A 16,077-nucleotide genomic window follows, 5' to 3' on the forward strand; every position below is an offset into this window, starting at 1 on the left:
TTTGCCCAAGGGAAAGGGGAAAAAATAGTACTGCTTTGCCCCAGGCTGAGCGTTGGGGAAGGTAATTTCAAACACTGGGTATTTCTGGTCACCTGGCACTGCCAGGGTCAAGCTGGCAAAATATCAGAAAAGGTGAAGAAAGGCAGAGGGTGGCAAAATCGAGGGAGGCCCTCTGGCCAAGACAATCAGTTTGCTCAATTTCTCCGAGCCCTCTTACACACGTACACACACACATGCCTCCGCAAGTCCCGGAGAGGGCGGTGCCGAGGGGGCCCCGGCCAGCTGTGCAGACAGACTTCCAGGGCCAGAAGGTGGGTGGGGCCAAAATATGAGTTAGTCTACTTCCTGCCCACATCTGATATAAAGGGAGGCACAGCCCAAGGAGGAGCTGCGTCTGGCTCAGGAACCAGAGGCTGTTAGGGGAGCTACGCCCCACTCCAGCAGCTGGCACTCAGTCCAGACCAGGAGCGTCACAACTCTACAGCAACCACAGCACAACAGGAGCAGGACAAACCGACAGTCACAAGGCACTTTGAGAACTTCAGGTAAGAGAAAAGCAAACTTTCTGCATCTCCTATCTGGGACTTAAGCAGAGAGCTTCCCTCCCCACAGACTCCTTGGCCAAGATCCCCCATCTTTCCTCTCTTTCCTTAGAGGGTCCCTGAAGACCTGTAGCCTTGAACTGACCACTCCTTAGTGATGGTCGTAGGGGAGTGGGGAAGGTGGCCAGGCCCTACCAACAACCCTATCAACCAAAATTAGTAACCTCGAACTCTCTTTGTCCCTCTCAATCACAACACTTTCTCCTTTCCCACCTCAGGAAACGGGTTTTCATACCTGCTAACGTGAAGGGGGCATTGGTGGTTGAGTGGTAGATTTCTCACCTTCTATGTACGAGCTCTGGTAGTGCAGTGGTTAAGTGTTTGGCTGCTAACCAAAGGTTGGCAGTTTGAATCCACCAGCTGCTCCTTGGAAATCCTGTGGGGCAGTTCTGCTCCGTCCTATAGAATTGCTATGAGTTGGAATCAACTTGATGGCAGTAGGTCGGCCAATGTACCTCAAGCGCAGCCACCACCTGTCTGTCAGTGGACGCTTGTGTGTTGCTATGATGCTGAACAGGTTTCAGTGGAGTTACGGATCACAACGTTGGGCATGGGGTCACCCTGAGTTGGACTCGACAACAGCTAACGATAGCAACTTGTTATACTTGTAAAAACATTATAAGAGAATAGTTGTAAAAGTGTTATGAGAATTAAAAAGCATCATGCAAATCAAAGATGTTTTTATAATTTATCCTCTCAACCCCCTGACGTGATAAAAATCAGTCTGAGATGGAGCGGACAGGCTCAGAATACATATTTATTATCCTCTCTTAATGAACCTTGCCCTTAAATTCACCTATCATCTGCCAACAGCAGGCAATGGAAGCCTTGGTGTATGGCTGGGGTACCATTTCCGCTCCACACTCTCTAAGTCTTCCAGAACTCTTCTCTCATTAAATCCTTTCCCACTTGCTCTAGGATGCAGAGGTCTCCAGCCATTGTCTGCCTCGCCTTGGGCCTGGCCCTCATCTTTGGAGAAGGGTCCCCTTCGCCTGAGTCCCAGGTAGCCCATCTGGCCACAAACTTTGGTGTGAAGGTGTTTCAGCAAGTGGTACAGGCCTCTAAGGACCGCAATGTGATTTTCTCACCCTATGGGGTATCGTCAGTACTGGCCATGCTGCAGCTGACAACAGGAGGGAACACCCAGCAACAACTCCACACAGCAATGCAATTCAAGATTGACGGTGAGAGACGGGCACTATGGGCACCAAGAGTAGCACAGGTTTCACAGGGCAGGGGTCCAGTCAACCAGAAGTGAAGGTTTTCACCAAGCTGAGAAAAGGCTGGCTCCAGCTTGGCCAAGCTAACTCATGTACTGCTGTGATACAGGGACCACCACCTCGTCCTCCAACCACACCTAGCACGGCTTGTCCCTTGACCAGTCACAGGGTGTACAGGCCAGTGGATTTGGGGTAAAACAGCTTGCCTCACCACTTATTAACTGCATGACCTTTGACAAGTTACATAACCTCTTTAAACCTCAGTTTACTCATCTACAAAATAGGGATAATAAAAGTACCTACCATATGGAGCTGCTGTAAGGAGTAAATAGAATGATGCATGTAAAATGCTTAGCATCACTATTACTCTTAGAAGAAAAAATTGGGTTCATAAGAATATCCTAACCCAAAGGAAGGACTAGAACCTGAGACTATTCAGGGAAGGAGGAAGATGCAGAAAAGGGAGTAAAGTCTGGAAGGAAATCTCCCTCCAGAGACCCCTTGGAAGCAGGAGAGACCCACGTATCTGGGCAGGGTTGGAGCCTCTCATGGGGGAAGTCAGCCTCAGCTCAATGGGATCCTAAAGTATCCTATCCTCCTTCTCTTGGCACAGAGAAAGGCATGGCTCCTGCCCTCCGTCAGCTGTACAAGGAGATCATGGGGCCATGGAACAAGGACGAGATCAGCACAGCTGATGCCATCTTTGTCCAGCGGGACCTGAAGCTGGTCCAGGGCTTCATGCCCCACTTCTTCAGGCTGTTCCGAAGCACAGTCAAGCAGGTGAACTTTACAGAGGTGGAAAAAGCGAGGTTCATCATCAATGACTGGGTGAAGACTCACACAAGAGGTGAGCCAAGGGCCTGCAGAGAAAAAGGGGATTTGGAAACAAATCCAAGTAACCTAACTCCTTCTTTTAACATTCTCTTCTCTATGGACTGAAAGCCAAGTGCTTTAAGAACCAAAGCATAATAGCTAGTATGTCTCATAATTAGGCCTTCTTATGAACCAACTCCAAGGGCATCCCTAAACAGTATTGTAGGATTTAATAAGAACAGCAATTACCACAACAAGCAAGACTACAGCTTAGAGGGCAAAGTAAGGGGTAAAATAAGGGAAGACTTAAATTTCAGAGCCTGATCCCCCAGAACCAAGAAAGTGTGGTGAATAGGAGGACTTTCTGAGACTTATAGGAGGATGGGACAGGTTGAAAGACTGATTCAGCCCCTCCCACTGGGTCCCTTCAGCATGCATCCATTTGAGGACTGGGGGCTGAAGGGAACCATCTAAGAGAATGAAAAGTATCTAGCCTCCTGATCAAGGAGCCCTGGTTGCACAATGGTGAAGCGCTCAGCTGCTAACCCAAAGGTTGGTGGTTTGAAACCACCCAGTGACTCTGCAGGAGAAAAGACCTGGCTATCTTCTCCCATAAAGATTACAGTCTGGGAAACCCTGAGGCAATTCTACTCTATTATATAGGGTCACTATGAGTTGGAATCGACTCACAGCACACAACAACAAGCCTCCTGACCACCTGGCTTTCCCACAGGCATGATCAGCAACTTACTTGGCAAAGGGGCTGTGGACCAGCTGACGCGCCTGGTACTGGTGAATGCCCTCTACTTTAATGGCCAGTGGAAGATGCCCTTCCCAGCCTCAGGTACCCACCACCGCCTCTTCCACAAGTCCGATGGCAGCACCGTCTCTGTGTCCATGATGGCTCAGACCAACAAGTTCAACTACAGTAAGTGCATGACCCCATCCCCCAAGTCCTACAACTACTGCACCTCATCTCCGGGGTCTCTTGGGGGACATCTGCCCTCTGAGGGGGGAAGATTGCAGGGAATGTTCCCCACTGAGGGAGAAGAAACTCTAGAATATGCCCCAGCTTGGACAAAGATTTCCCAAGTGGGAGACCCAAGGATAATCTGAGAAGAAAGTAGCTTCATCTAATGCAAGCTAAAGCTGAAATCCAGAAACTCCCTCAGGTCCACTTTGGACCGCTTGACCCCGGCCTCATCCAAATGTGTTTCTAGTGTGATTACTGGGGCCGAGAAATCTTGCTGGGGGTAGACTATGTGCAAGCTGAAGTTAAGGGAATGTGGATTGGCAGAAATTCCTGGCTGGGTGTGGAGGAGGAGAATGTAGGTAAAGAAAGCCAAAAAGAGGCAGACAAACCACAAGACCCTGTGAACTGTGAACTGGCAAAAGAGAGATGCGGAATGGAAATAAACACACTGACTCGGAGAGCAGTGGGGATAGGGATCCCCAAAAGCCAGAATGCAGAGTTTTGCTTCAAGAAAGAGTAGAGAGGACAAAAGAGCTGTCTTTGTGTCTCATAGGTGAGTTTTCCACCCCTGATGGTCATGACTACGACGTCCTGGAATTGCCCTACCATGGAAACACTATCAGCATGTTCATTGCTGCTCCCTATGAAAAAGAGGTGCCTCTCTCTGCCCTCACCAACATCCTGGATGCCCAGCTTATCAGCCAGTGGAAAGGAAATATGACCAGACTGCTCCGCCTCCTGATTCTACCCAAGTAAGCCAGCCCCTGCTCTCACCACACTTGCCAATGCCTTTATCCCCTCTTCTCTCCTCTTTCCTGGCTCCTGAAAGCACTACCGCATTAGGATTCCCAGAACCTTGTCATCTGCAGGGCAGGGACATGTGTGGGAGGATGATGGGAAATCGGCTAGCCTGGGTTTGATTAAGACTCCTCTCATGGGTCCCTCCTGCTGTTTCTGCTGTAGGGCAGGGGGAGCTTTTCTAGATGGTTCCCCCATACTTACCACCCTGGAATACCCAGTAAAAGCCAACCGAAAGAAAAACCAGAAATATGATGGAGGTGGGAGGCTAAATTGATCTAAATCCATTTTCGGATGCTCCTCACTCCCTGCCTCCCCCCCCCCCCCCACCCCAGTCTCCTCAAGTCAACATCCAAACACTGGGAGCTAAAGGAACCATTTCCACAGATAAAACAGGCTGAATTGCAGCTCCTAGCTGGGGTTCCCAACAGCCACAAAATATTTCTGCAGGAGCAAAAGGGTGGAGAAGGCTCAGGTTGGGAAACCTCTCACTAAGCTTACCCCAAACTTCCAGATGCAGATAATGCCAGGCTTGGGGAAAGAGGGATACTTGGATGGTTAGGTTTCTCTCCCCTTCCCCCTCTAATAAAAATGGAGGTAATTAGTCATGCCCTGGTGGGAAGCAGAAAGTGCCCCAAGCCTCTCTGCTTGAATCCTCTTCAGGGTTAGCTCTCAGGAACACAATCTGCAGACCAGATTTTTGTTCAAATATTCTTCCAGGAGAATTGCCCTTGGCCCCCCAGCCAGACTGAATAAAATTATGCTGAAACTACTGCTTTATTTGAGGAAAGTAATTAGTCATAGGCTTGAGGGTGTGGGGGGAATAATGCAAGAGGAATGTTCATTAATCTTAGAAACCTCCAGCAATAAGAGACATTGCAAACGGATCTCACAAAGCAGGCCTCCCTTTTCTACTTCCCCATCTAGTGCCCATAGTGCCCGTCTGCCAGTGGGGAGGACTGGTAGGGGCTAGGGGATTCCTGTAGGAGGGCCGGATAGTGCCAGCAAGAGGGGGCCGAGCTTGAGCTGCTTCCTGCTCCCACGCTACAGATTCTCCCTGGAGAGTGAAGTGGACCTCAGGAGGCCCTTGGAGAACTTGGGGATGACCGATATCTTCAGGCCAGACCAGGCAGACTTCACAAATCTTTCAGGTAAGGGATTTTCCTTTTACTTATCTCACTCTTGGTGGACTGTGGGCCCCCTAAGAGGACAAAACAGCTTCCCTCTGAAAACTCATCACCCTTGTACCCACCTGTTTCAGATCAAGAGCATCTCTACGTGTCGCAGGCACTGCAGAAAGTCAAGATTGAGGTGAATGAGAGTGGCACGGTGGCATCCTCATCCACAGGTGAGTCTGGCCCGAGTAAGGCTTCAGCCTTCGTGATAACCGGTCCCTGAACCAGGGATGAGGCAGCACAAGGCCCAGGCACTGCTCCCCTTCTCCACAAAGCCCTTTCTCCCCAGGGCAATTCTTTCTTCCCCCACTGGTGGTTCTTGACTTAGAAAAAGGCCCCTTTTCCCTGGTGGCTTCTGAGGTCCTGTGAATGTGAAAAGCCTGATTTGTTCTCACAGTGGACAGTAAACTTAAGGAACTGCTTATCAAGAAGCCCAAAAAGGGTTCAGAGAAATGTTTACTTGTGGTTGGATAGGTGATAGAGCTCTAACAAGCGACTGAAGGAAACCAGGTTCCAGAGGACTTCCGGACACTTGCTGATCCACCCAGGGCGCCAGGGTCAATGTTCCTCTGTTCTGAATCATCACGTCTTCTTTTCCAGCTGTTGTGGCCTCGGCCCGAATGGTCCCCGAAGAGATCATCATGGACAGACCCTTCCTCTTTGTGGTTCGGCATAACCCCACAGGTAAGCCAAAACCCCACGATGCTCCACAGGACCTCCACCCATCATCCTTGTCTGGGAAGCAACCCAGACAGATGGGGATACCCACCTCTGGCCCCAGGAGGACTGCAGGCAAAGGATGCCTAGCGCCCCTTAGTTATCCATTCTGTTCCGCTTTCCTGTAGACAGTGCTGTGCAGTGAGACGGGACCCTAGTCCTACCTTAGTCAGTAAAACAGCTGTGACTCCTGACAACTCACTTATTTTCTTGGGATCTCAGTGGGAGTTTCATTGTTTCTTCCAATCTAAACTCCCATGATTGTTTTTCCATCCTCAGGAACAGTCTTATTCATGGGTCAAGTGATGGAACCCTGACGGTGGAAAAAGAAGCCCTCATCTAGGACACAACTGGAGACATATCAGAAAAGAAGAAAAAGGAAAAAAAAAAAAAAAGAATTTTTGTTCTAATTACTCTTTCTGGAGAAAGAAAAGACATTTGCCTTAAATTTTTTTTTTTTTTTTTTTATAAATCTTTCAAATTTGCCTCCTAGACCTCAGCCTCTCCCAGTAGAGGCTCCTTCCCTAAGGGTGGGAAGAAGAACGTAGGGCAAAACTTCTAGTTGGAGACTCTGGAACTCTGAAGCATAACTCCTTGGAGTTCTCCCAAACAGGCTCTAACACACATAGGACCACGTGTGCAACTGCTTCTTTCCATCTTCCTGCCCACTCAGGTCTTCAGACCTGGTTCACAGCGAGACCCTGGCGGGGGAGAACCACAGGCTTACCAGAGCTTTTGTGTGCTTATAGAAACTATTTGTGTTCCAGTCACGTTGCCTTCACTCTTGCACTGTCTGCCACTGCTGAAGAGGCTGGCATCAAGCCAACAAAGATCAATGGGAAAAACACTTTCATCTCAAGGTCCATTCTGGCACTGGCAGTCCCTCCCTAGCATAAGAGGTGCTGGGGATCGGCAGAACAACTGCCCACTTAGTGCTGGTACCCACCTGGCCTGGCTGTCTCCCTCCCCAGGAACAGTGTGCATATATTACTTTGGAGTATAGGTGACTTGTTTACTCATAGAAGCAGGTTATTGCTTCCCACAAACTTTATTTTGCATGAATAGAGGATGAAAGTTTAGATGTGTGCTGGCTCTTTGCCCCTAATCTCCTGGCGGGGAGGGTGGGACGCCAGCAGTGTGCTTGAATATTTATCACATCCTTCCCCTGTATGCCAGTCAGAAAGAGAGAGAAATATCAAGGAAAAACATAGTATTTAAACTTGCTTGTAGTGTTCCTTTGTGGTCTGTGAGCGGAAGAGGTTGTCACTGAGTTTCAGGCCACTTGACCGTCATACCCTCTGGGCGGCAGGTGTAATGATGGGGCCCACACTGCCACCGTGTGGCTTCCCGAACCCCTTCTGCTCCTCTCATTTCTTTGCCTTTCCACTTGATCAAGTAGGGTCCCTGCTAAGATTATCCAGCTTCAGCTCACTTAGTGACCAAAAGAGTGGGGTAGGTGAGAGAGACTAGAGCAAGAACAGCATGGTTTCAAAATTTTCCAATATATTTAGGAGCTGAAAAGCAAGGGGCTGCACGACCTACCAGGACAGAACTTTCCCCAATTACAAGGTGACTCACAGCCGCATTGGTGACTCACTTCGATGTGTCATTTCCGGCTGCTGTGTGTGAGTGGTGGACACGTGAGGGAGAGAGAATAAGAGAGACAATAAGCATGGGCTCAACTACCCCAGTTAGATAATCCTTTTGAAAATCTATTAGCTAGAGGGTACGGCACAAAGATCAACTTATTGAAAAATTGCACAAAGAAATGAATGTAATCTAGTAGAACCCTCATCATCCTACCATGTTCTTCCGTGAAAATTCCTCATTTTTTTATTGTTTTGTTTTTCCATTATGCACTGGACAGTGACAGCCACACATAGTCCCATGAGGATACCAAACTGTGGGGTCAAATGTTCTTGAAATTGTGTTTAATTAAATGTTTGTTCACTTTTGATACGTAAACAAGTAAAAATGTAAAAAATAAATAGTACATTTTAAAACAGCCCTTGCCTTTACTTTCCATGATTTACCTAGCCTAGGAAATCAAAATCCATTGATTCATCGATCTCTCCAGTGAAAAAGATCTTTATGAAACATATACCCACAGGCCCAGACATGTTGATCTGATGACAACTCTAACTCTATCCCAAACCTTAAACCTAACTCTAAGCTGAACTCAATCCCTAACTTTAATCTGAACTCTAACCTTAACTCAAAACTCAATCCTAACCGTAAGGCTAACCCTAAGTCTACCCCTCAGCAAACAATCTGAGAAGCTGGGCTATATGAAGAAGAATGCAGGCATCAGGATTGGAAGATGACTAATTGACAACCTGCAATATGCAGGTGACACAACCTTGCTTGCAGAAAGTGAAGAGGACTTGAGGCACTTACTGATGAAGATCAAAGACTACAGCCTTCAGTATGGATTATAAAAAAAAAAAAATTTATAGCTCAACATAAAGAAACCAAAAGTCCTCACAAGTGGACTAATAAGCAACATCATTGTGGTGCAGTGAGTTACTTAATATGGCCCTTCTAGCCATAGTCTTTGTAACTCCTGCCAAATGACTAGGTAGAACTATGCAAATGAGGTGATGGTGGCCCACTAAGGGGATTGGATATTTTGATAATAATGTAAATAAGGTGCATGGCATCCTTGTAGGGGTGGGATCATGTAAGTAAGGTGTATGGGACCCTAATGAGGGGATTGGTCAGTTGTGCCATTCTGTTAGGCTTAAAATTAACCATCCCAGAGGGAGGAAGGGAGGATCTCACCATTACCAAGAAAGAGGACCCAGGATCCCTGAAAAGCTCCTGGAACCAGAAGACCAAGAGAGAGAGCTGTAACACTGAAAATAGCAAGAAGTGGCAGCAAAGAAATGGTGGCCGCAGAGGCAGGAGACCAGCAAGAAATGGCACAGTGGGCTGCCTGGCCCATGGAGCGAGAAAGCTAAGCACCTTTGGGCAGAAGGCTTGCTGGCAGAGTAGGGTGCCTCTGGGCACCTGATGGAGCTAGGTTTGCTGACCCACCAAGCTAGAGCTGAGTGCCTTTAGGCCGAGGCTTACTGGTGGAGTGGGGTGCCTCTGGGTACTTATCGGAGAGGCCAAGAACCAGAGAAAAGGGTGCCTGTGGCATAGCTGAGAAGAGGCTGTCCTGATCAAAGAATTGTATTCTGAGCATTCCTAAATGTGAATTGTAACCTGTTACTTCCCTAATAAACCCCATAACTGCGAGTATGGTCTGTGAGTTCTGTGTGGCCACTGCAACAAATTATCAAACCCAGCAGAGAAGTAGAGGGCCACTGGAGGGATGGCTGGTGTCAGAATTGGTAAAAAGGTTGGAAAGAGGAGGTGTGTCTGACCCCCGCCTCATAGAAATCAGCCTCGGGCTGTTGATCTTGATTCTCCTTCCCCTTTGCGAAATTAGACGAGGAGGTTGGTCACCCCTGCCACGCCATTTTTACCATTATGATAAATGGAGAAAATAAGTTGTCAAGGGTTTCATTTTACTTCCACAATCAACACCCATGGAAGCAGCAGTCAAGAAATCAAATGATCCATTAGGCAAATCTGCTACAAAAGGCCTCTTTAAAGTGTTAAAAAGCAAAGATATCACTTAGAAGACTAAGGTACACCTGATCCAAACCATGGTACTTCATATGCATGCAAAAGCTGAACAATGAATAAGGAAGACCAAAGAAGAACTGATGCATTTGAATTACGGTGTTGGCAAAGAATACTGAATATACCATGGACTGCCAGAAGAACGAACAAATCTGTCTTGGAAGAAGTACAGCCAGAATGCTTCTTAGAAGCAAGGATGGCGGGACTTCATCTCACGTACTTTGGACGTGTTATCAGGAGAGGCCAGTCCCTGGAGAAGGACATCATGCTTGGTAAAGTAGAGGGTCAGCAGAAAAGACAAAGACCCTCAACAAAATGGATTGACACAGTGGCTGCAACAATGTGTTCAAACATAGCAACGACTTTGAGGATGGCACAGAATCAGGCAGTGTTTCGTTCTGTTGTACACAGGGTTGCTATAAATGAGAACAGACTGGACAGCACCTAACAACAACAACAACCCTACCCTTATCCATAACCCCAAGCCTAGCCTGAACCTTAATCCTAAGCCTAACTCCAAACCATAGGACTAGTTTCATTAGGTCTCTACAATGAGGCCCCACAGACCTGTCGTGCTAGGGTTTGATTCTCCCCCTGGGCATCATCCTCAAAAAGGGAGTCCGTCAAACACCCTCCACCCAATCAGATGGGCCTGCTCACAGTCACTCTCCCTCTGGGTATCCATCCCTGTTCATGTCATTTCCTTCCACCCCCAAATGCCACCCCTACTCCCCACCTCTCAAAACCCAAATCAAGTTCTATTTCTCTCCACCTAAGATTTTCCCTTGAATCTAGTCAACATCATCACCTTTAACTTGATATTTAATTACTTTTCTTTTTCCTGGTTTGTAACAATGCCTGTATTCATGCATGCCCTTTACCTTTGTACACACCTTACCCTACCTATCCCCACCAAGATATCAGGTTCTTTGAAAACAGGATCTTTTATTATATGTACACTGGATATCCTCTTCAAAATGTCTTCCTAAAAATTATTTTATTCTCTTCTTCCGGTATCTTAAAGGCTGCTTGCAGAAGACATATCTCCCTCAATTAGTTTGTTCACATATTCCAAAATAAAATTTTAAACTGAAAAAATACCAACAACTATCCATCAAAACTGTGCTGTCCCACTCCAGAATCCTCAAGATAAAACTGATAGATACTATCAGCAGAATTCTATTCCAGCCCTCTAGATACCCAGGTCATCTTAAATAGAAACTAATTATCTTCGGGAAGTTCTTGATCAAAACACTGCCCGGTAGTTAAGAGGTAGTGAGTTCTCTGTCACTGAAAGGGCCCAAGGACAGCCAGGATTAACATGTGGTGAACATGTGTCAATGATCAGGGTATAAGACCAGATGAATTTCTTAAAATGATATACAACACGTGGAAACCCTGGTGGCGTAGTGGTTAAGTGCTACAGCTGCTAACCTAAAGGTTGGCAGTTCGAATCCACCAGGCACCCCTTGGAGACTCTATGGGGCAGTTCTACTCCGTCCTATAGAGTCGCTATGAGTCGGAATCGACCTGACGGCAACGGGTTATACAACATGTGCTCCTAGCAAGACATTCAAACAGTTCAAAAAGGGTAAAAGTGGGAACTTGATAGCCACCTTCATGTTCAGATTCTTGGGTGTTTTTGTAGAACTTTACTAAGCATTTACAAGCATATACAAAATATTCTTTTCGTTCACACAAACAAGGTCATACTATGTATACTCTTTTGCAGCTTGCTTTATTCATCTAATAATACATCCCAGACACCTTTCCCTAACTCTTCTTACCAGCTGCAGGTAAAGATGTACTACATAATTTCTTAAACACCAACGGTGGATATTTTGGTTGTTTTAAGGTTTGTTTGTTTAAATTCACTTTATTGTAACCACTTGCAGATACAATGGTCCACTGTGATGAGCTGTACCTCTAATACGCCTGGGTTAGACACAGGAATGTGTTTCAAGTGTTGTTGTTACCAACCGTGCTGAGGTGGGCATCCTTGCACATTTATCCTGGTACCCACGTTTCATGTACCCACAGGGTAACTCCCCAGCAGTAGGACTAAGTGTCTTCGAAGGAACTTCCAGTCCTGGAATGATGTGAATCTGATAACACAAACGTTTTCAAGTGGTGCAATCAAAAGTGTTCATTTTACCTGGTTACAATCTTACCTTTTCTCAAGCTTAGATGAGCCTTCACAACTTTCCCAAATAAACCACTGCTGTTGAGCAAAGGCAGATTTTAGACCTTGAACTAAAAGAACTTTCACATTATTTTTTCCTCTAAAATGATGTTAGGAGTTCCCTGGAGCAAATTCTGATCATAATGTTTTCAAGAATAAATCCAGAAAATGTATTCACGACATGCATTTGTCAAAACCCATAGGACTGGACAACATAAAGAGTATCCCCCGATGTCAACTATAAACCAAACCAAACCAAACCCATTGTCCGTGAGTCGATTCCAACTCATAGTGACCCTATAAGGACAGAGTAGAACTGCCCCATAGAGTTTCCAAGAAGCACCTGGTGGATTGTGAGCAGCCAACCTTTTGGTTAGCAGCCCTAGCTCTTAACCACTACGCCACCAGGATTTCCATAGTCTTTAGTTAATAATAATGCATCAATATTCTCTCAGTTGTAACAAATGTACCACAGGAATGCAAGTTGTTAGTAGGAGAAACAGTGTGCATGGGGAAGGAGCCATACGGGAACTCTGTACTTTCTGCACAATTTTTCTGTAAACATAAAAATGCTCTAAAAAATGAAGTCTATTAAAAAAAATAAAAGAAAGAAAACCATTAATAAGATCTGTCTCCGGCCATCATTGCTGCAGATTTCTTATAAATCTTTCACAGTAGAATTATTTATCTGCACACAATAGTATGAATTTTATCAACCCTCAATGGTAAAAAAATATTCTAGGAAAAAAAAAATTCTAGGCATCAGAATGAAACTTGTCAAGGGGACCATCTGTTTTCCAAGCCATTTTTAGGTGGTTCCTCAAGTTAGCTTCATTGTACTAAGAGTAGGGATGAGAAAACAAAAGCAAAGAGAAGTTGAGTAACTTGCTGCCATTATTATTACTTAACAGCTCCAAGAGGCAGTTGGCTCCTGTCTGTGCTCTAAGCCACTACACTTCACTGCCTCTCTTTGTGGCACTTGTGACCATGGGTCTCCCTGAACACACAGAGGGGATCAGATTCAGCTGGAGCAAAGGTGCTGCACCCATTGGCCAGTCACCAACACATTCTCTGTGTACACCACTGCCTTATGAGCCTTAACACCGGCCTCCTGAACGCAGTCTTTTATCACCTAGCCACCAGGTGTCACCTTGACTCCAGTGGAAAGCTCTTCTCTGATGCAAATCAGCTGTGGCTTCTACCAAAATCTTGCCAAGTTTGAACTCCATTCAATTCACCAAGTATTTATTTATAATCCCAACTTTATACTGGGTACCAAAAAAACCCATTACCATCAAGACAATTCTGACTCATAGCAACCCTACAGGACAGAGTAGAACTGCCCCATAGAAGTGCCTGGTGGATTTGAACTGCCATCCTTTTGGTTAGCAGTTGAATTCTTAAATACTCCACCACCAGGGTTTCCATACTGGGTAGTGTGAAGCATTAAAATAACAACAGACCAAAAGAACTAGATGGTGCTCGGCTACAGCTAATGACTGCCCTGACAGGGAACACAACAGAGAACCCCTGAGGGAGCAGGAGAGCAGTGGGATGCAGACCCCAAATTCTCATAAGACCAGACTTAATGGTCTGACTGAGGCTGGAAGAACCCCGGTAGTCATGGCCCCCAGACCTTCTGTTGCCCCAGGACAGGAACCATTCCCAAAGCCAACTCTTCAGACATGGATTGGACTGGACAATGGGTTGGAGAGGGATGCTGGTGAGGAGTGAGCTTCTTGGATCAGGTGGACACTTGAGACTATGTTGGCATCTCCTGCCTGGAGGGGAGATGAGAGGGTGGAGGGGGTTAGAAGCTGGCAAAAAGGACATGAAAAGAGAGAGTGGAGGGAGAGAGCGGGCTGTCTCAGTAGGGGGAGAGTAATTGGGAGTGTGTAGCAAGGTCTATACGGGTTTTTGTGTGAGAGACTGACTTGATTTGTAAACTTTCACTTAAAGCGCAATAAAAATTATAAAAAAAATAAATAACGAGAGAGAGAGAAAGTGATGATCCTTACCATCAAGTCGCTGCAAAAATGACTGAATGAAACCAGGTGCTGGGGGCAACGTGAAATGGGGAATATTAAAAAAAAAAAAATTGAATGAAACACTGTAGAAATGATTGCTATGGTCTAGATTAGAGTGTAAGGGCTTATCAGAGACTGCTTCACAGCAATCGTTAAGGATAAATAAGATGAATTTGAATCTGTGGAGAGGGAACGGTAGGGCATTCCAGAAAACAGTATCACAAAGAAAAATAATAGCAAAGCGAGTTCATGAGACAACAAGACGATGAAGTCCAAGTCCCCGGGTTTTCAGACTGCTTCCTCCCTCCTCCAGTAACATAACCAGTTCTCCCTCACAGTCGTCCACACACCCTCTCCTAGTCTAGTGGACCAAGTCTTACATATGCCCCTTGAATAAAAAAGACTATGTTTCTATGTTACTCTTCATGTCCCAACGTGTGAACCCAAGAAAAAAGGCAGTGACACTGATCACAATAGGAAAATAGGAGATGGGGTGGTTTCTGGGGAAAGTGGGAGGAAGTGATAACTCTTTTTTGGCAAGTGAAGTTTGAGGGGACAATGGAATTTCCAAATGGGGGATCCAGTATGCATTTATCCAACAAGTATCATGTGCCTGCCGTGCGCCAGGCACTGTGCTAGGTACAGGAGAAACAGCAAAAGAAGATAGTTTATCTTCTAGCAGGAATATATATATATATAAAATATATATATATATAATACTAAAGACAGAATTAGAACTTAGCATGCTTTCCATGAGAAGTAAGATTTATATATCTAGATTTGTGTTATGGATTGAATCATGCCCCCCCAGAATAGGTGTTGTAAATCCTAACCTGTATGCTTGTGGCTACAATCCCATTTGGGAATGAGTTGTATTTGTTATGCTAATGAGACAGGATTAGTATCTTGAGTCAATCTCTTTTGAGATATAAAAGAAATTAAACTCAAGTCAGCAAGCGGAGATAGGGAAAGAGATGCCAAGCCACAGGAAGACAGCCCAAGAGCAGAAGCTTAAAGAGACAAGGGCCTTCCTGCAGAGTGGACAGAGAAAGAAAGCCTTCCCCTAAAGCCGGCGCCCTGGACTTGAACTTGTAGCCTCCTAAACTGTGCGAAAATGAATTTCTATTTGTTAAAGCCACCCATTTGTGGTATTTCTGTTACAGCAGCACTAGATAACTAAGACAATTTAATAACATCTAAATAGATCATAATGGAAGCCAATCAACAAGCACTATGCTGAGTGCTATAAAAGAAACTAAAGATGTACATGACTCCACCCACAAGAAGCTTACAATCTAGTCAAAGAGACAAGGCATACTCACATATGCAATCAATGGACATCATGGCATGATAATGAAGTTAACCAGTCAGGGTTCTCAGTTACAAGCAACAGAACCAGCTCTGGAAAACTAGCGAAAAAGGAAATGATTTCCTTTTTTTTTCCAGCAAAAAAAGAAATCGGGTAGCTCATGGAAATGCCAGGAGGGCCAGAGTACCAGGTTGGAGGTCTCACACAAGGAACAGTGCCCCAAATCATACCTTCGTCTTCATCCCTACACCTCACTAGACACAGGACACGGCTACTGGCACCACTCCACTGCTGTCCTAGGAACTTGATCCTCCGACCCTCTGTCACTCTCCTGTCAATTGCCCCATCCCCACCTCATTCTCTCCTGGGCCAAAGTCTGGGAGATGGACAGATGGGCAGAGCCCAGCAGACACGCCCATGCTGTGGCTGCAAAGAAGGCTGTGAAAGTGAGTATCTGAAATTTTCAGATGCTACAGTGGGAGGTTGTTCTATCTCCCTCTGGACTCATAAAGTGGGGATTTCCAAACTCTAGAAACAGGGTTTTTAGAATCTAAAAAAGGTTTAGAATCTAGGAGATGAAAAAGAATGACAAACATCTACCACAGAAAGTATTCAAATGCTCAGTACTGAA

General features: G+C 45.8%; 1 protein-coding gene across 1 annotated transcript; it reads left to right on the forward strand.

Moving 5' to 3' along the window:
- The first annotated feature begins 370 nt into the window (after positions 1-370).
- SERPINE1 (serpin family E member 1) lies at positions 371-6,993 on the forward strand. The gene is made up of 9 exons (XM_003416529.4): positions 371-545; positions 1,521-1,786; positions 2,436-2,669; positions 3,369-3,563; positions 4,162-4,360; positions 5,457-5,557; positions 5,668-5,754; positions 6,182-6,265; positions 6,578-6,993. The coding sequence occupies exons 2-9, from the start codon at positions 1,522-1,524 to the stop codon at positions 6,613-6,615; spliced, it is 1,203 nt and encodes a 400-aa protein (XP_003416577.1). The 5' UTR covers positions 371-545; position 1,521; the 3' UTR covers positions 6,616-6,993.
- The last annotated feature ends 9,084 nt before the right edge of the window (positions 6,994-16,077 follow it).

The sequence above is a fragment of the Loxodonta africana genome, chromosome 12, assembly GCF_030014295.1.
Source record: "Loxodonta africana isolate mLoxAfr1 chromosome 12, mLoxAfr1.hap2, whole genome shotgun sequence".
NCBI lineage: Eukaryota > Metazoa > Chordata > Mammalia > Proboscidea > Elephantidae > Loxodonta > Loxodonta africana.

Bases quoted from the DNA above. Each gene is read 5' to 3' on its own strand.
- SERPINE1 (XM_003416529.4), top strand. From the start codon at position 1,522: ATGCAGAGGTCTCCAGCCATTGTCTGCCTCGCCTTGGGCCTGGCCCTC. The intron at 2,670-3,368 runs GTGAGCCAAGGG...GCTTTCCCACAG, and splicing joins GGTGAAGACTCACACAAGAG to GCATGATCAGCAACTTACTT. The intron at 4,361-5,456 runs GTAAGCCAGCCC...CCCACGCTACAG, and splicing joins CGCCTCCTGATTCTACCCAA to ATTCTCCCTGGAGAGTGAAG.